General features: G+C 42.0%; 1 protein-coding gene across 5 annotated transcripts in view; it reads left to right on the top strand.

The window, feature by feature from the left end:
* Positions 1 to 709: 709 nt before the first annotated feature.
* The window catches only part of LOC124166372 (transducin-like enhancer protein 4), a 531,827-nt gene continuing 512,531 nt past the window's right edge, over positions 710 to 20,005 (top strand). For 3 of the 5 annotated variants that reach the window (XM_046543868.1, XM_046543871.1, XM_046543867.1), the window contains exon 1: positions 710 to 3,075. In XM_046543868.1, coding sequence (XP_046399824.1) covers positions 3,016 to 3,075 — 60 coding nt within the window. In that variant the 5' untranslated portion in view covers positions 710 to 3,015. The remainder of the gene's footprint in view (positions 3,076 to 20,005) is intronic. The other 2 variants (XM_046543872.1, XM_046543870.1) reach the window with 1 other exon arrangement.

Here is a 20,005-nt window from a genome sequence, read left to right as displayed (position 1 = left end):
TAGAAGGGTGTCATGGGGTGGGTGGAGAGGTGAAAAAGAGATTGGAAGCTTTTTTGAAGGGGCGCGCACGGCGTAGAAAGGAGTGGGTGGCGAGCGGGAAGTTGGATTGTACGTGAGGAGTAGGTGGGGGAAGAGCAGGAGGATTTTTTATTCACGTGAGGGGTGTGGGGGAGATGTTTTTTTCTCTCTACTCTCGTGTGTCTGTGTGTGTTGGGTTAGAGGGTGGTATGGGGGTTTATAGGGAAAAGAAGGAGGACTTTTTATTTCTTTTTATATAACATCCCGTTTTTTTTCGCTCCGGGGTGAGGTTGGCGGCACTGAAAATGGTATGGGGGGGGTGTGTGGGGGCGGAGAGGGGTGGGGGGCTTAGGCGAGCGCGAAGCACAATGCACCGCGCGCTCTGGCTCGTAAGAGCGGGAACTTTGGCTGTGTGGGGTGAGGAAGGTGGTGTGGGTAATGTTAAGGTTTGGGGGAAAGAGGGAGGAGCGGTTTGAGAAGATATGGCGGGTTAGATGGGACCGAGAGAGGAGGTGGGGGAGAGCGGTTTGGGGAAGGGGGGCGATGGGATGAGGAAGCAGAGTAGGGGAGAGGAAACGGCGGAGGGGAATGGAAGTGTTCAGGCGGCGCTGACTCTCTCTCTCTCTCTCTCTACCTCGCTATCTGTCGCACCCTCCCCTACCTTCCCCTCCCTTCGCGGCGAACTTCCCCTCCATTCAGTGGCAGAAAGAGCGGCGAGGAAGCAGGACGTGGCGTTTGCGTGCCTCCCGTCGAATTGGTCTCAAACTCGGTGTGTGTTCCGTCTTCTTCTTTTTCGCACAGCCCTTCGTGGCACAGTGGTAGTGGGGGAGTTTTACACAAGAAAAAACAGGATAGCCTCGTCGACCAGACAACGTGAACCCATAATAATATTATATACTTGCGTGTGTCCATTGTTTTCTGTTTCGGAGTGTATTTGAACTACGAGGGCGAGTAACCGTTGGAATAACTAGCCCCGTTGGTTTGAAGAGAAACTCCAGACTGTTCGGATACTTGCACAGTTCGTTCCTTGAGGATATTGTGAGTGTGTTTCGCCAACCCTTGTGTGGATTGAGAATCGAAAACTTCTACGAGATTGGTCTGGATTTGTGCTTTTCGCCGCGTTCATTTTGGATTGTTCGCCCTGTGAAAGCCTTGAAGGATATTACGCCGGTCAAACGGAGCAGCGCTGTCTGAAAGAGAGATTTATCTACAACAGAGTGGGTGGACGTGGAAAAGTCTCCTGCTTTAACCCGGCGTGGAAGTTATTGTTTCGTCGCCTCATTGCTTTCCAGAGCTCTCCCGCAGTGATTCGGTTTAACGGACTGACCTTAAAGGACCCAAGAGGGAAGTGTGAGAAAAAAAAGTGTGCGGGCAGATCCAGGCAGGAAGCTTCCCTCAAAGTTCTTTTCTTTTCCTGCGGCGTCTTAGGTTCTGCGGTCCACTCCGACCGTCTACTTCATTTTTTCCACTCCGGCTTTCCTTCCCCGTCCTTGTGTGTTGAGGGAAGTCTTCCCCCCTTCTGGTCGGTAGAAAAAAGTGCGCCATTTTCTCTAGCATAACCAGAAATTCGTCGCCTCTTCGAAGTGTTCACCCAGTCCCGACATCATATATATTGACCGTTTCGTCTCAGCACGAGTCCGGTGAAACTTGACCGCTTTCTCGACGACGCCACGTGGATTATTTCTCGAAAGGCGTTTCGGAATAAAAAAAACCGTGAGTTGTGGGGAGACAGAAATTGGATTTCGTCAGCGAGTGTGTTTGGTTTCATCGAAAAGTTGCCGGTTTTCCCGAGGATTTACGATATATGTTACCGGCCCATCGAACCCAAGGATATATAACTGCCTTTGGATTCCATTTCAGCAGCCAAAATAAGTTGAAAAAACACCCTCACCCCGTGTAAACTAACCCGTGACCCATTGTTGCTATTACTTTTGATATAGGAAAGCCATTTACCGTCTCGGCACCGATATCGTTGTGCATGACCGCAGTGGTGAAGTTCTGATGCTTCCGGTTTCGTCGGAAGGGCGGAGGAAGTGACGCGTCGACAAGGATAGCCCCTCTTCGGTGCAATTCGAGGTGGAAACCGGCGGCGCGTGGTAAAGTGAAGTTGGCCCTCTTCCCAAGTGTCTGTCTCATCGCTCCAGTCATTTTTTTTATTCACGTACGATCTGGTGACATCCTGCTCACACATTCTAAAACCCCATATTTATTCTTGGGCGAGCTTCACATGAAGTGTTCTCTCACCACCCTCTCAAGAGGATCTCCCTCATTGTGATTATACGTGCGAATGTATCGGTGTTGATTTGTTTTCTCGTGTGCGCCTGGGATTTCTCTGGATTATTTAGAGAGGCAGTGAAAGAGTTGGTTGGTTGGTGTCAGGTCGTACTTTATAGAGAGAGGAATCTTGCTTCGTTTTACATGAGTGGATTATTATCATATTTGTACAGGCAGTAAGTATTTCTTGGTGTCCCTGCCTTTATACATTTTTTGCGAGGCACCTTTATTATCTGGATTCTTCGAGATCCAGTAGCTTTCTTCGTCACCCGTTTTATATCCCCATAAACCCGTGGATTAAAACCGCCCCCTAAGGTTTAACCGGCCGCTACTGAGCTGGAGGAAGATCCACAGAGCGCTTGGAGGAGGTGGTGGTGGCAGAGGCTCCATTGGTTGACCGGCGGGAGTGACCAACAACAGCCCGGAGCGGCGGATCTCCAGCAGCAAGCGTCGTCGAGCGGTGTCGGCGAGAACCCGCCGGCGGTGAGCTCGGGGGGCGAAGGCCGCGGAAGCGTCGGACCGGCAGGCCGGTCGAACCCGCCGTCGGGCGTCGGTGGTGCGGCGTCGCGTCGTCGGCGGAGGAGGCGACGCCACAGCAGCGGTGGGACGGACGCTTCTTCTGAGGGTTCCTCTTCGCTTGGAATCGGATCTGAGGGTGCTCCGGAGTGGCGGCGAGGGCAACCGGGCGGAGGCTGTGTCGGTAGAATGCGCTGCTGACATAAGATGTACCCTACTGGAATGAACGCAGCAGCGGCAGCTGCGGCCGCGGCGGCTAGGCATCCCGTAAGTCTTCAGTTTACTTTCATGGAATCGGCAAGCATTTCGTGTCTGCGAACTGCACGCTCGCCTTGATGCGGCTTCGTGTTATTAATTATATGGGGAGGAGCATGTGGAAGAGTTAAACAAGCATCATCACAAAACGTTTTGAATTTTCACCGTTAGTTTTACTAAAACCTCGGATTCAGTAAATTGTAGCCTATGCAGAATCCTCTTAGATTTCACAGGGCTTTTAAATTTTTACACAAATATGTAATGAACTGCCCTTAATGTTTAAGAAAGCCTTAATAATGGCTATGATTCATCGAAATCTCGGTCACTTTTATTTTATTTTCGGTAGAAATTTTCTAGCTGTATTGTGATACTTTTATGACCGCCTGTGACCGACTCTCCATTATTTAGACAGTGTTCTCTTAAGAGTACGTTATTCATTCTCTAATAATTATAAACTCATTTCCTTCCTAAGAACAGTCACATTTTGAAGTACTGAAACAAGAAATTGCTAATGGTATTATGCATGCCAGCCGGGTTAGCCGATCCTTTTCATATGAGGTGTTAAATGTTTGTTACCTATTAAGTTCTCTTGCGATGAAAGAGTCAAGCCATAGGTTCACAAAACGTTTGTGATTAGGCTTCATGCTTCTAGAGTTTGTATGTAAAAAATGTGTTTATTAGGCTGTGCTTGATAGTACAATTCCCAGGCGTTGCGGTGGGTGATTAGACATTCTTGGTTGATGATGGAATGGTTTGATGTAATCATTTAATTTTTCTTTATTCCATTCTGAAATGTTTCTTAAACTTACAACCGAACATCCGTTATTGTTTGGCCGTGTTTTGTCTCCTCAAAGTGGTCTGCATAATCATTGACATAGATGTTGTTTACTCCTCTCTGCTTAGTATAAATGTAGCCTCCTTGCTATGTGCATGCGGAAGTTGTTTTGTTTGCATATTTCTGCTCTTTTAGAGTATGTAACAATCATGCTGGATTCCAAGCGCACTACCTTGATGAACGGATGAAGGCGTCTTGTTGACATATGGCTCTTAAAAATTTTCTGATACCCACTTCATATTGTACTCGCGGTAGAAATGTTTTCCAGTCGCCATGCAATACTCATTGCCGACTAGACTGTACCTATATTATTTCTTCTCATATTGTAAATTCTCCCTTTGTTAGTGTCAATTTTATAAAATTTCATAACCTCATGTGGTTCAAATGGACACTGTTGGGCATAATTAGTTCCTTTATGAGAACTTGCAGCGAGGATCCAATTTGTTAGAGCTAGTCTGAATCTTAAAAAGTTGTCTCAATAATTCGGTATTTGGTATTCAACTGAGTATAAGGATTGTTGGTTGAGAAAAACCTTAATTCTTACATTCAAGTTTCGGGGGAAGGAATGAATGCGTTCAATAAGAAGGCCAGGACTTTTGTGACTAATTTGTATGTTTACGTTGCAAGTTCGGGTGGATCATATGTGTGCTATGCTACCACATATTCGTTGACGAATGTTTTATTTTTACGGTGAGCATTGTAGCAGTTTTTAGTTCATTTTTGTGAACATTTCTGCTGTCACTATCTTTTATACACCATAGTGTTTACTGTGAGCTTTGCGTATTGTTTTGTTGTGTTGCTTTATTTGGTGGTCGTGTTTTTCATAGTCATAGTCACACACCTAATGCTAGGTTTTTTTCCGTGGTACTTCTCCATTGCCATCAATACCTTGTAATCTGTGTGTATAAGGTGGAAGGTAAAAATTCAGTCTCTTCTTAATAGTGCCTACCGCGTTCGGTCTACTTCCTCGTTCGGGTGATGGTACCGCGGGGTCCCGAACCACTAGGGGCAGCGCTGCACAGTCTAGCTCTGTCGACCCGTGCGAAGAATGGATACCATTTACTCTACCGTCTCACGTAGCATATATTCGTGGATTTTTTGAAAGATAAAATACCCGACAACGGTGGAAAGGTTTGCTCTTTTTTGCCTTTTACTTTCGTGTCCTATCATTATTATTTTTTCGTGGCGTTTCTGTGTCGAATACCAAATTGACATGTTCGGCTCTCGAGAAAAGCTAGTCTTTACCTAATCTCTCGAAGATATCATTCGCGTGTCCCAGAACCTCCCTCACCACCTTCTTTCTTATTCTTTTGAGTCCTTCACGAACACGCCTAGTTCCTTTTTGGCCAGTTCTTGCTGCCGCCTCAGGGTGAGGCAGGGGTTGGGCGAATTTTGAAACCGACTGCGGTATCTTTGGTTTGACTTCTACCAATATTTGACGTATGAGGTCTGGGGTGGTGTGCATTTTTGTTGGACAATTTATTGCAATCCCCTGCGTCAGAAATATAACGAAAGTGGTTGAAATCCGGTTAAATAATTGAAAACTGCCTTCTTCGTCATTTAGGCATCTGAAGATTATTCTTAGTTTATGTTCGCAATGTTGTGTGGCGTAAGATTGATTGTCCGTTCAAGCGAGAGAGGTAATAACTTTTACCCAGGGATTGATTGTTGATCTTCGCTTGCGGGTACGGGTGCCAAATATTAGGATAGCCTCTTGAAATATGCAATGGTTATGCATCAATTGCGAGCATTTCATGATTTGACTAAGATCTGCGAAACTGTTTTTTTTCTAATGAGACCCAATTTCTCATTTGTGGTTTCTCTCAATTTAGTGTTTGAAGGTAATGCTGTTAGTCGGCAGAATAAATTATTTTCCAAAATGTTGTATGTTAGTATCTATTATAATGCGTCTGACATCCATAATGCTAAGGAAAGATAAAAAAGAATTCTCTAATGTGTAATTGAATCCGTAATGTTTCTGCCTGTGCTCAAATGTGAGTTGTAATTGCCTTTATTATCGTGATAGTGATGTTTGTACTGCGTTAAATCAGTGGCTAGTATAGAGTACAGGAAACTTTGAACCATATTTGTATATTTTCTTTCTATTTTTGATAATTGAAAAAAGTAACTAAAGCAGATCGGATTAAAAGCTAAAAACCTCTCTTTAACTTGGTAAAAATCTATAAACTTGGAGGTGAAGAGTGGTTTCTGTACTTCAGGTGAGAAAACGAAAAGCTTTCACGTGTTCATGCATAATGATGGTAAATTTATTTTCGTTTATTATAAGGCGTGAGCTGGAGCTGCAGTTCAGTCGTGTCATAGTGTGGTATAAGTTAGGAAGGTGGTTCCTTGGAGGGGGAGAGAGATATTGCGTGAACTTGCATCGTTTTCGTCCGTAACGGTTCTCCTTTCCGCGCGGCCGGACGCCGGCAGGTTGCCTTCCCGGCCCTCCCCTGCCCGCCCTCCGCGCAAATTGCCTCTATCCCTCCGGGCGAACAGATTCGTGCCCAAGATATTTCGTGCTGGGGGGAAGGGTGTTTATGGGGTGCCTTTTGTGGATTATCAAGAGGTCGAGGGGGCGTGCAATTGAGCGAAGAAGATGGGTTGTTCATGTCTGCTTCGCCGCTGCCCTCACAGCGTGCTCGTCAGGGAGCTTGAGGTGATAGTTATCGTGCTGCAGCTATACTTATTATTGCCACCACCGAAGTGTGCTATTGGATCTGTTATAATTTTTTTTAGTTTAGTTTATGAGAGCTAGGCTTTGTTCCGTCTCTTCATGTTGCTCGTGATCTATCATACACGAAAAAGATATAGCTTTTACTATTAACAAAAAGTGTATTCTTATGATATTTGAGACGTTGTGGGTCCTGGTCTATTTGGTCGCGGATCTACGATTAAGATGTTTATCTGTTTTTCTTTGACATGTTTTCTTCGTACATGGTCGCTCTCGTGTTGGGTAAATTACTCTAAGGGATTTTATCTACAGGGCACTCATAATTTTCCGGAACACAAACTGAAAGTGTATATTTCTTACGATAGGATATTGGCCTAATTATTTTAAGGGATTTGGTTTTTCAATAATTCTATCAGTGTGAATCATAATGTATAATAAGGTCAAAATATTCCACACACTGCCCTAATGCAAAAAGTGCATCATTCTCTAATGTGACGCGTTTGCTTAGCAGCTTATTTAATGTATTTCAACCTCACGAAGGGTTTATGATTTTCTATTTTACTAGTTATAGCATTATGAGTTACCTTGGAGTCTGAAATCGCGCCTATTCATCTTAGATCATAAGTGGGTACTAGCTGTGAATACCAATTATATAGTGTAAATTTTCGCTGGGAAAAATTATTAAATCCATTTACGATGGACAGGTGGTTCCTGCCTTCAGATTTCATGCGTTAAAAAGTATGAGAGGGCCGCGCGCCAATTGTTGGGTTGTGTCGTATTGTCATGTTGGTTGTCGAACTAGTACTAACATGGTCAATGGTTACGTCGACAGGCGGGTGACAAGCCCGGGCCAAGGACCTAACTCACTGGCCAATTTGGTGGATTAGAGCGAAGATGTCACTTTGGTATAGTATAAGGGGGGGGGGGGTGAAATCCGGCGTGCTCTAAGCAGGTGCTCAATGGAAGCTAAGGATAAGATGTATCCGCCGGTGTTTATGCCTCTGGGAGTGTGTTTACCCCCGCAAGGAGCGGCTCGCGGATATGTACACAGTGGATTTCCTGCGGGCTCACACGACGTGATCACCCGCAGCGGCGCCACTGTCCACTGGCGCATGGCGCCGCCTTAGTCTTCGCCCGGCGGGAAGGCTTAGTGGCCCCCGCGGGTAACAGACTGGGTTATATATACTCGATAATTGCTGGGGATTAATTTTCATACTGCAGTTTGTGTGACAGTCGGGGAATCGGGTGGTTGTCATTGGTTGATTTGGCTTCCTACGAATTGGGCCCGGGTTCAAGTCCCGGCATTGGCGGAGATTTTTGTAGGACTGCCTGGTCCCATCGTTTTTTGGGCGTATTATGCAAACCTTTGTCAACGTTTTCTTCATCTAAAGCGCATATCTTTTACGGATTTAGAAATTCTGTCGGAAAAATTAACAAATTTCAGATGTTGACACGTTTCTACTCCATACAGCTTGGAGGTTTCAATTCCGTGGTGAACTTTTAATGGACAAAATACGTGACTATAAAATGTTCGTTTGAGTGGCGTAGATTTATTCTATCAAGTTCTATAGTATGTGAAGGATTTGAAGCTTATAAGATAAAATGTTGTTGGATGGATTTTTGCTCAAAATTATTTCTATTGGATGTTCCAAGACTCGGGAAACGTTTATTGTTCTTTAGCGAAGGCAAATCATTTTTCCAAGCATTTATTGCACCATGCACTTTCATATTTATGTCCTATCTCATGATAGAGTTAAGTGTAACAAAATAAAAGCTGATCTCTTGGCCATTTTCGTTTTTTCCCTTTGAATGTGTTGGTTTGCGGTGCTAATATTGTGTATGTACCAGCTAAAAATTATCGCATCAAGATTATCATTGTTTTTTTTAGTAATTGAGCTATTGTCTCCATCTATCCTTCAGATAATGCATCTCCCGATTCTTGTTGCCGAGTTAAGACCTGTAAGCTTTCTATTACTGTAGAAGTAATCATCCATGCCACACAGGAAAACCTGTTCGGAATCAATTCTTGCAATCCTAAGGTAACAAAGAGCTCGAAGGGACCTGTGTTACGATGTCAGTCGTATTATACTTCTTGCTGTTTGAATTAGAATTGACGTTTCTTATAATTTTTATCAACTCGTTAAGTAGTTCAGTGAACATATAGTTAGGTGTGGGCACCTGCGAAGAAAACGTTTTATAGTCAGCATCATATGAAAAATATGGAACAATGATTTTATTTATTTGGCAATCGATATGACCGAGATGCTTCGTCAAGTGTCGTTGGCTAAACTTGTTGTCGATAAGATTTCATCGTTTGATAGCGTTATCAAAGGTCTTTGAATGAGGCATGTAATATCAACTCAGGCATTGCTTGCTTCATATCTAGCGGCACTTAACTCTTTCCGCCTGGTATGAGAGCGCTATTATAAATTTTCTGCGATGATAGCGTGAGCAATTGATGCCACGCTGAATGATTTTCGAAGTCAATCGTTCCACCCCATTCTTTGAGGTAAACTTGCATCTTCCAGGCCTTGGATTTAAAGTATGTTTATTGTTCAAGGTATTCTTCCGATTTTGTATGTTTTTATGGGGTATTTTGCAAATTACTCTCCTGAAATCCCTGCCCAAGTTTAACATTCCGCGTTATTTCCAATCTAGGCTTTATCCTCTCATCTTACTCCTTACTTGCTTGCTTAACATTCTTCCCTGTGGCATGGTTAGTTGCGTCCATCTACCCACGTACAGCTTGCAACATCCATTGAAGTCCTGTAGGAAAAGATTGCGCATGACAAAAATGTTGGCACATTTATCCTCTATATAGGAAGAAGGTTTCATGTCCATTGGGAAATTTTAATACAAATAATGCGTGACTAAATAAAAGACCGTTTGAGTGGTCGTGATGCATTCTATCAAGTTATACAGGCTATGAATAATTTGAAGTTTTAGTTAAAAATGTCATTGGACGGAATTTTCGCTCAAAATAAAAACTTTTTATTAATAAAACAAAGTTGATCTATGAAAACCGAGGTTTTGGAAGGTAATCGTTGACGAGTCATCTATAAATCATGGTATATCATTTATGGGTATGCCGTTGCATAAGATTAAATCATAGCCTCATTTCCAGGTAGTTTGAGAACAATGTTGCTTGGTATGAGAGCGTTTTATTTATAAGTAATGTCGGTGTTCTTTTGTCAAGAAAATAAGGTTGGTTTGAGAAGATCCGACTTCCGTTTATTTATTTGTAATTAATGCCTCTTAATTTCTCAAGGAGTCAGCCTCTTGAGACGGAACGAGTGGGTAATTAAATGAAATGTGCTTTCGTGCGTTAATTTATTTTTTTCCTCGGGTTTCGTTAGGGCCTTCCCTGTAGCCACTACGCAGACCAGGCCACTATTCCGTTTTTTGTCGTCTGCCATTAAGAGGAGTTGGATATCTCCAGTGAAAACGCTCTTCATAATAATGGTCTTTTTCTACGGAGCATGAAAAGCTTGAACGTCTAATGCAATTTTTCAGCCCTACGGGTTTGTGACCATCCAAATGTCACCAAAGTATTTAATTGTCCTTAACCATGGAACCACTCAGTACAGCACATTCTTCCTAGTTGTAGGGGCAAGTAAATGGAATTGTAATCCAGATTTTATTGAAACATTTTAATCCGAGATGGCTATAAAAACCAATTTTTTAAATGGAATGCATGGAATATGCTTGTTTTCTTCTGTCTTCTTTTTCTTATTTTATGACGCTTAATACATGTACTTCCTTTGTTATTTAATATTTTTTCTTACTATGCGAGCTCTCATTTTAAGTTTTTTTATTTTGAGTATGCTCTGTGTATCAAGCAATTTAGAACGATAAACTTCCTGTGATGCTGTTTTATTTTTATGAAGTTTTTTTTTACTTTTGGGATGAGATAGTTGTAATTATTTATGATTTAATTTTATAATTGAATCTCCAGGAAAATTGTATAACATAGCATTTCATATTTAAGTATGGAGATGATTTTAGGTGGCCAAATATTTGATGTCCCTAAAAGAACTCTCAGGTACTTGGCGGTTGTGCTGATGTTAGTGTGGTATTGACGCAAAGAAAAACGATGGTAGAAGTGCGTGACTTAGCACTTAGAGATGATTGGTAAACGGAATCTGTGGTCGTAAAAGTTACTGAGAAGCGTGGGGATATTGAGATGTACAATAAGGGTTGGATGAAGTATTTCAGGAAAGAGAGGCGGGAAGAGAATTCATTCGATGAATGTAACGAAGTTATTTAGCCTTTAGTGGCGATGATGTTTTCAAGGGAAATTTAATGCCAGAAAACCCATTGTAGCAAATATGTAAAGATTTTTGGCTTGTTCCACCTAATTTTGTACACCATAGACTCAAACGGTTTCATCAATATATGGTTTTCTCTTTGGTCTCTAATACTAATTTAATAAATAAAAATATTGTTTGTACATTGCCCCAGGTTTCCTCATGATCATGGAGATCATGAATAGTTTGCATAAGGAATAAAAAATTGTGTTACTATTTTTGTGTTGTGCTTCTGTCCATCTGCACATGTATTTTGATCAGTCAAAATAGACGGTAGGCCTTGGTACGGAAGTGCAGCTACATTTGCCATTTTTGTGGTAATAATAATGGTTGAATATTCTCTCTCCCAAGAAGGGAGTAAATTAGTGATTTACTCATTTAACTCTCCCCTTTATAGTGTGGTGGTCGAGTCTGTGGAGTTCTAATTTTAGGCTCCCTCTAACTTTCCACCGCACCGCGTCGTGCTTTTGTTTTTAGCGCTCTTCTCCCCGCTCCCTTCTCCTCCACTCCCTCATCCGTCCTTCACCGGCCCCCAACCTTTTCGTCCAGCAGCGTTAAATGTTTCCAGTGACACGTTTCAAACACGCGCGTACCAGCCGGATGATCATCCGTGGTACGAGGGGCCTAATTACCCATGCCCGACCACCGCTCATGTGCTCGCGTACTGTTCCTGTCTTAAAATACGAGGGTTGGTTTGTTCGACGACTCGATTAATCGAAATAACTATCAACATTGTCGTCTGTCGTACGCGCTAAGGGGGTTTTGATGTGTATAGTGAATCCATCGAGGAAAATTGTGAATCGACTATCGAGAATTGTATACATATTTTGAATCGAAATGTATCGACCATGTAATTCAATCCCCTTACCTACCATTTTTGGTTCTGTGATAAAATCTCTCGGAGTCATTTACCTGCATTATGTATTCCTCTTTTTTCAATTCTTGATATCAACTTAATGCGGGGTGGAAAGATAAGGTCGAAAATGCACCATTTTTAAGCTACCTACTGAAATTTTTAGCCGAGCGCTCCGATTAGCCGTGAGTTTGCCCTGTTGCGGGATGCCTTTGATACCTCGCAATACTTTTGCAGGCAAAGCAGTCGAAGTAATGACATGTCCAGAGCACCTGGCAAACTCGCGACCAGTCTGAGCGTCACAGTTTCTGTAGTTTAAAAATGGTGTTTTTTCTACTTAAACAGCATTCGTAACGTTGGTTCTTGCCGCCATCAGCTATTCAGGGTTTAGAGTTAGAGACACAGTTGAAGGGCTCGGGTTAAAAGGTGCCGGCCGTCATTTTTGGCCCAATTAGATTGGCAAATAAAATTCAGTAGCCATATCAGTTTAGCTAACAATAAGATTAAACTTATTATGTGATATCACGTGTAAATATGTATATGGACTTAACACTAATGTGATGAATTTGGCTGTTAAATAATTATAAGGATTCATTGATTTAACCGAACTTTAACATGTGAAGTTCTCAAAACGCTAGAAATTATGGTTGGCACTCTTTTAACCATACCCCTTAAATTTTTTATCCGCCTTGCATAATCGGAATCGCTCCAGCATTCCAGCTTAGCGAAGCCCCATAGTGTATCGTAAGGGCTTCTAACGATTTTATCGTTGGATCATTCTTCCACATAGAATGATTCTCCAAAGTCGTTCGAACATTAATAGATTTGCTTGCTTTCGCTTTTTAGTAGGGCCCTCTACGCTTCTATAGCGTTGAGGTGTTTTTCCCTGTCCCGTTCCTTCCGCTCCTATCCTTTCCCAGAGGCGTCGACGGGCTCCTATCGCGGCGGCGCCTCTACCCTTTTCCCTTTTCTCTCCTATCCCTCCCCCGGTGATCGGGCGTATAAGCCACTGGCTTGGTTCCCGGCACCGGTGCGTTGTATCCTCGACAGGCTCCCCTGAGCCCTCATTGGTTCGTATCGTAAGGGCCGTTTCCGGACGTAGGAAGGAAAGAGAAGTTGTGGGCTGGTGGAAACGCAAGAAATAGCGGAAACAACGCCTCATCCCCTCTCTTTTGACCTGCGGACTCATCCCATTCCTCCTCTCCGCGGAGGGAGGCCGCGCACCGCTTTGTGCAATATCGCGGCGTCAATTAACCCTCTGCTGTTTTCCTACGCCCCGCGTTAATTGGCGCAGAAATTTTCGGTCACACAACGCCCGCGCCTATTACAGTCTTCCACGCGAGGGCCTGTGTGCCTACGCTATGTGTTTGTATTGTGCGTGCGGGGGTGCTTCACGTGTATGTTTTCGTGGGTGGTAGGTTGAGCTTTTTGAGCTTAGGCCGCCCAGTACGGTGCTAGTAGGGTTAGGCTCTAATGATTGTGTGCAGCGTTAGTAATCAAGTGTTGGTAAGAAATCGAGTAAAAGTTATCAGATTATTTCTAATGGTTACTTTTGCAGTAAGTTTTAATTGTAACGGTCACATTTACCAAATATAATTTTTACAAGTAATTATTTCTTTACGGTTTAAGAGGAGTCATTACCTTCGTTGTAATCTTTACTAGTTCGTGATCGACTATTGCTTTACTGATAACACTGATTTACCTTTTCCTACAGATAACTTCGAGTAGCATAATTTGCTCATTTAGGTTCAGCCACTTGTTCAAAATATGTCACCCCTTGTGCTGTTATACCAGTTATAATTTAAGCAGTCTGCTGAAAACCTATCACTCTGAATTAGGGGCGGTCTTAGCTGGTCGACAATCGCCTAGGGCTCCTAGCTCAAGGGGTCACCAACGCTCGCGTGTATCGTAAGGCATATCGTGAACTCGATGCTTTTTTGAAAGGTTTTTTCGAAAAGGTCATTGTAGAGGTTCTAAACATTTCAGTGCAGTTTCGAGGAGCGAGTTCGCTAAATATATCGTAGAACCATGATACATCATAACATCTTATAATCTGCGAAATTCTCACTTTTCATAGCATTATTTTACCAAATTGTTATTTTTTATTAAATTTTGTCTAGTTTTTAAGGGCCAGAATTGCGTCAAAATACACCATAAAGTAATATATCATTAAATTTTATAATATTCGAAATTCTCACTTTTTAAAGTAGATATTTTTTCAAATCAAATTGCTATTTTTTATTAACTTTTGTCTAAGTAGTTTTTAAGAGCTAGAATAGTGTCAAAATCCATTTCCGGGTATGCAATTTCCCAAAATTTTCCGGTGAAGGACCCCCGAATCCCCCCGTATGATGGGCCCCGGCTGAGGGGCCCTTGGGACTGCTCTGAAGGATGGAAAATATGATCGTGTGATTCAGGCTTAGGGCTCAAATAATTGTGAGGGTGTAGTGGTGAGCAAGGCATAAGTGGGTAGTGTATGTATGTGTGTGTGTTTGTGAGCTGGCCAGAGAGTGAGTGTGGAGGTGAGGCTACTCCGTTGCCATTCAGTGTCTGCGGTTGAGCTTAATGAGCCGAGCGGTCAATTAATGACGTCATGCAGGTGGGGAAGTGTGGAGGGTGGGTGGGAAGGGGGTGGAGCGGCGGTCGGTGGTGTTAGTATGAGGGGGGAATCTCCGCCAATTGCCCCGCTACGCCAATCCACCCCTCTTCAACTCCCACTCCACTTCCCTCTCCTATGTCTCCTCAATAGAGGAGCGTGTAGAATCAACGTTGACGCTTAAGGTCGCTCCGCTGCGAATACGCGGTTCGCTACAATCATGTCAAATTTTCGCATGTACCCCTCGATTATCGACCCTCTAAGGAAATATATATTATAAAATCCGAGTGCAATGGATATGGGGTGTAAAGGAGCAGGTGTATGAATATTTATCAAAGTGCAAAAATGATAAGATTATACTAAAATATTACGTTCAATCACAATAAAAACATCGAAATGAAATCCCATTCCCATGGCCGGTGTCTGCAGAAGATTGGGATGTGTGAAAGGAGTATGGATAGGCTGCGCAAGGCTGCTCTGAAATTCAGTGAATGTATCAACAAAATATAAACCAAACCTTTCCTCATTCTTAGTAAGTCAATGGAAATTTATCAGTGTTATCCTTATATTTGGGAATAGTTCCGTGCTTGAAGAAAGCGGATAACGCTTCTAATTTTAGTTGATTAAGTTGGTATTGACTCACTATATGCTTCTAATCAGTTCAAACTTACTAAGGGTCTCTGTTTCTAATTGTTTTCTATCTTATCTTTCCGATCCATGTACCCCGTGCTTAATTTCGCTCCCACCGAAAACTTTAAATTAAAAAAAAACTTTTAATAAAAGTTACAATGAGGAGGCATGTTAACCAAATTTTAAAAAACCGTGAAATATATTAGCAATTATGCCTGAGAGGTTCTGGCCAAAATTCAATTTCTATCGTAGTATGAAATTCACGTTTACCAGAAACTGTCGTTTTTAAGAGTTAGCCGTTAGTCCTACGTAAATCCAGCGAATAACATATTCAATTATGGACCCGTTAGAACGGAAAATGCTCTTCTTGTTTGTAATTTTCAAATGTGCTACGTGATATGCGGTGAATTGTACCGCAATTTATTTTTTGTAATATTATCGCACTGATTTTCACCTATTTTTGAGTGTGAATCATTTACGCTATCTATTACTGATTAAATGATTCCTGGAGTATAGGTCGTGTAATGCAAAAAGTTATTTGATAACTTTCAGTTTATTTTAAAACCTTCATCCGGGCTATGAATGAAAAAAATGAGAGTACAATGAAGAACAATAATATACAATATTGATACATAAATAAAGGTTACAAATCAGTTTTTTACAATAGTATAAATTAATAAATGAAAAGATTAAAAAATGATAAAATAAACCGAAACGTTGGCAAACAGCTTTTTGCATTATATGATCTGTACTCCAGGAATTATTTAATCATAAATTAAAAGAGGTCAAGACAAGAGAAAAAAGAAAATCTTTAATTACCTGTGGGGGGCTCTTCAGGTTATTGAATGGGTATTTACTACTTCATCTACCAGATTATTTTGCTAAATTGCGATACAGGGTCTACCCCATTCTAAAGGCTGAGTGCGAGCTTTTTCTCTCCTCTTCCTCCTCTCGTTCGTAAATTCCTCGCGAGTCTCCGCTTGTGTTCGTCCTGCCCGCCAACGTGGCTGCCTTGAGGCCTTGGAACAAGAGACGGCGTCTAGTTGGCCGATAAGATCTCGTCTCGCACTTTCCGAAGTGTGGAGTGGGCGGAAGGCTTCTCCTCTCTCTTATACCGAATATAAGCGCGCGGTGTGAAAATCTCGGCGCTCGCATTAGTAGGTCCGGGGCTTGTTTCTTTCACAGCCGGATCTTTCCGTTGTTAGGAAAGCATTTAATGTCGCTTATCCCGCGAAGATCGACGCCGCCACCTTGTTGTTATTAATAGTGATGAGGTGTTTTCCTCTCGTGGATTAACTGTCGATGCCAGGAGGACCGCAGTGGGACGATTCTTGGAATACGAACCTTTTCTGAATGGGGCGACCTTTTCTATCTGATTGTGTGTTTTCTGAAGCGGCATTTCTTTTCGATTCATTTTTATCGAGCTTTTTTATGTTGGCATTCCACCCAAACAATGTTGGTGACTCAGGCGTCAACGTTTCAGTGGTTCGTGAGTTCACTTCGTGGAATGGTGATGTGATGGAGTCAAGAATAAACTTTGTTGTATCCCACACGGTATTTACTAAAAACTCCACCGGTTACGATCTTTTCAGATGTTTATCAAGAAGTAACAGAGCAGAAGAGGTAACAGATAAAATATTATAATCTGAGGTTTCAGGTGAAATGGAGTGGAAACGGAACATAACTAAGAAACAGGAGCAATATCCACAATTTTTTATTTATTATACTGTATTATAATACATACTATATATTTATTATACTATATGTACGGCATACTAAAGATAAATGGTTATTATACCTCTTGTTAATGACCTAAAATTGATTCAATCGTTCAGAAAGGTGCCTCATATACCTTCCATTTGGCGGCTTCAAGTCTATGTTGGTGTTATGGATTTCCCTATTACGAATTTTTTTTACGATTTGGGATTGTTTATACGATTTTACACGAATTTTGTATCGCAAATAACAATTCATAATTTCATCAACAAGGGATTCCATGAGAATTTTGTTATCCAATAATATTTGGGAATCGCTCCGTGCTCGTAGGAAACAAATGCCACTTCTAATTTTAGTTAATCAAGATGGTAATTTCTCACCTTGTGTTTAGCTTTAGTTAAACTTTATTAATGGTTGGAGTTTCTAATTTTTTTTCAAAGACAAATCAGAATGATCTACCTTTTACATTTTTGCGATGGGTTCCACGTGTGTTTATGTCAGATATTTGATATTTTTCAATTTGTATCGTGTTATGAAATTCACATTTACCACAAACAGTGTTTTTTGAATAGTAAGCCGTTAGTACAACGAATATCAAACGAATAATATATTCAGTGATGGTCCTTTAGGAACGGAGAATGCTTTTACTGTTGGGAATTCTCAAGTGTGCTACGTTATACACGGTGAAATGACCGCAATATATACCTGGGTCTTCCTTTTTTGAAATATCATCGTCCTGATTTCCGCCTATATTCAAGTATGAACCATTTACGCTATCTTTAATTACCCGTGGGACTCTCCACGCGATTCAATAGGGATTAATCCCGCCGTACGCGATTTGATTGCTTTGGTGGCTCATCGAAAATGCGAAACGCTCAAATCTACACGTTCCGCTTGCGGCCCGGAGTTGTGACGTCGTAATGGGCTACTCTGGGTGGAGGCAAACATGTAATCAAGAGCTAATTTCTATCCGTATTTGTCTCTATATATTCTGGGCGACCGTCCAGGTAGAATTGAGGCAAATATATCTATCACTTGAATGAGATTCGGAAATTATTCTGCTCCCGTGCGGGGCCGTATCTTTCTGTTGATATCATATAGGGAATCAGTTGCATTTAACAGTATCATAAATTATTACATCTAAAAGTTTGGGACTGAGCAGCAGTTGAAATCGTTTTCGTGTGTTGGCAGTTCGTTTTTCTGACTTCATATTTGTTATTGCTTGGTCACCGGTTCCTTGGAAAATTAGTCTAGCAACCTATTTGTTATCTTATAATTAGGGATGGCGACAATTGGGGATAGCATGAAAGGAAACTCCCCTAAAATCTAGGCTACGGGTTCCTCGCTTTTCAAAATTTACATACGTTCCTTGTCATGCACTGGCTGAATGAAAAGGCTATGGTAATACGAGGATATTTTCATTTTGCCACTGTGCTTTAGAAATTTGCAATAAAAATATAAGATTTATTGGACGTGCGAATCTACTTTGTATTAGCACTTTTTTGGCAACCAGTTTACTCGTGACGTGTAGATCCGCTCTTGAATTCCTCTTCAGCGGCTGTTATCAGTCGCGAAAATTTCCAGTTGCTATGCACCTACTTTTGAAGTATTCGGTTCCTCCTGTCCGTCGTGTTTGGTCCTCTATCGAGTCACGCACGATCCAGTTTGTTCCTTGTCTTTTCTGCCTAAAGTTTGCCCTCGTTGCAATTGCAGTAATACGCCGTGCCCAAACGTGTGTACACCCGAGTGTAGCGGGATTACCTCTCCCGTGTTTACTCTCTTGTGAGCGTCGTCTCCCAGGTTCGTCTGTTCCCGGAAGGATCCCTCGGCTGTTTGCCCAGCGATAAAGGAGAGACTGCGAAATCAACATTGCCCAAAGATGCCTGTGTAGTTTGAAGAGTCGGCTATGCCCGTTCGCCAATAAATATGTACTTGCTTTCAGGAATGTGGTTTGAATCGGGATATGTGTGCGTTTGCGTCGACGTCCCACGTTTGTAATTGCCCGAATGTAGGGAGGGATCCCATTGCGTTCTATTTGCGTCCGTGACGATGTGTATGTATTCCCTGTCAAACCCAACTGAGGGGGAAGGGGAGAGTGTTGTTATAAGAGACCTTCTATCGTTTTTAGTCCGTGGTGTTTGGTCCGAGCTGTGTCGAAATTTTCGACTCGCCCCATATCGTTGTGTGGGCATTCGTTTTGATTTCATAGCGAAAGCTTTTGGACGCGATTGTGACCGTTTTTGGACATTTCCTGTTTTCTTTTCCGAATCTATCGCTCTCTGATATCTTTGGGATTCCAACCCCAATTCATTCTTTTTCGCCTCGTCCATTGTGCGTGCTGCTGGAAATTCCTCCGCCTGTTGATCTAGCTAGTTTGCCCAGTTTAGATAACGCTTAGTTGCCTATATTCCAATGCACTGAAAACATCAGAAACTTAATTGTGGTATAGGGCCCGTCGATCTCTTTGTATTGGATTTTGTAAGAATACATTTGTGCTTCAATATTTTGCTTATCAGCGCCGTTGTACCGAGTGGTCGTAGTTGATATGCTCCGGATAGTAAGCGTTGTGAAGATACGATGCGACTCCTCCAATGCATTTCTTCTGCATAGTTCTTCAATTGTTTTTATGCCTTTATCTCGTGAGAAATGTTCAAGTCCTCCTCCTCTCGTATCCATCGTCGTCTCTTTCACAACCCTATCATGACCTACCATGTCTAGATGTTATTCATCTTTCTCTGTGCTTCTCTAGAATATTTGCGTTCTAGCTGCAACCTATACGTACTATTAAGCAGAAAATATAATTTTCATTAGTGTTAACTTATGCTACGATAAGAATTTTGTAAAATCTCATTAGTTTTATTTATCGTTCGCAATCTGATATGTTTATCGCAATTTGATATGTTATTGAAATTTTTGAAAAATAACACGCCTTAAAATGGATCTTACATCATTTTCATTTGACTTTTAGAAGATGCAGTTATTATGTATCGAGTTTTTGATTTCTTTGAGGCTTTGGGGGGGATGCATCACCCCACCCCTTAGTTATGCCACTGCTTTCCATTGATATCGTTTGCTTCACTTTCTCGAAGAAAGCTTGCTTTGAATCGCAGCTATCTTCTTATTGAGATGTTAGCTCGTCTCGCTTACTCTGCTGTCTGGTTTAATCTTTTGCTGACACTGTGCTTCGCTTTTCGCCTGCGTCATGATTCCGGCATTAACGCCTAATTGTAAGAACAGCATGCTGTGATGGCGTTGTCATTATAAACCACGTGCCACCACCGCAATGGTGTTCAGATAAGAAAAAGACCTTCCCTCGCACGTGGAGAATGAT

This window comes from Ischnura elegans, chromosome 10 (genome assembly GCF_921293095.1).
Source record: "Ischnura elegans chromosome 10, ioIscEleg1.1, whole genome shotgun sequence".
Classification (NCBI taxonomy): domain Eukaryota; kingdom Metazoa; phylum Arthropoda; class Insecta; order Odonata; family Coenagrionidae; genus Ischnura; species Ischnura elegans.
The sequence above is the reverse complement of the archived record's forward strand: the minus strand, read 5'-3'. Positions and strand labels throughout refer to the sequence as shown.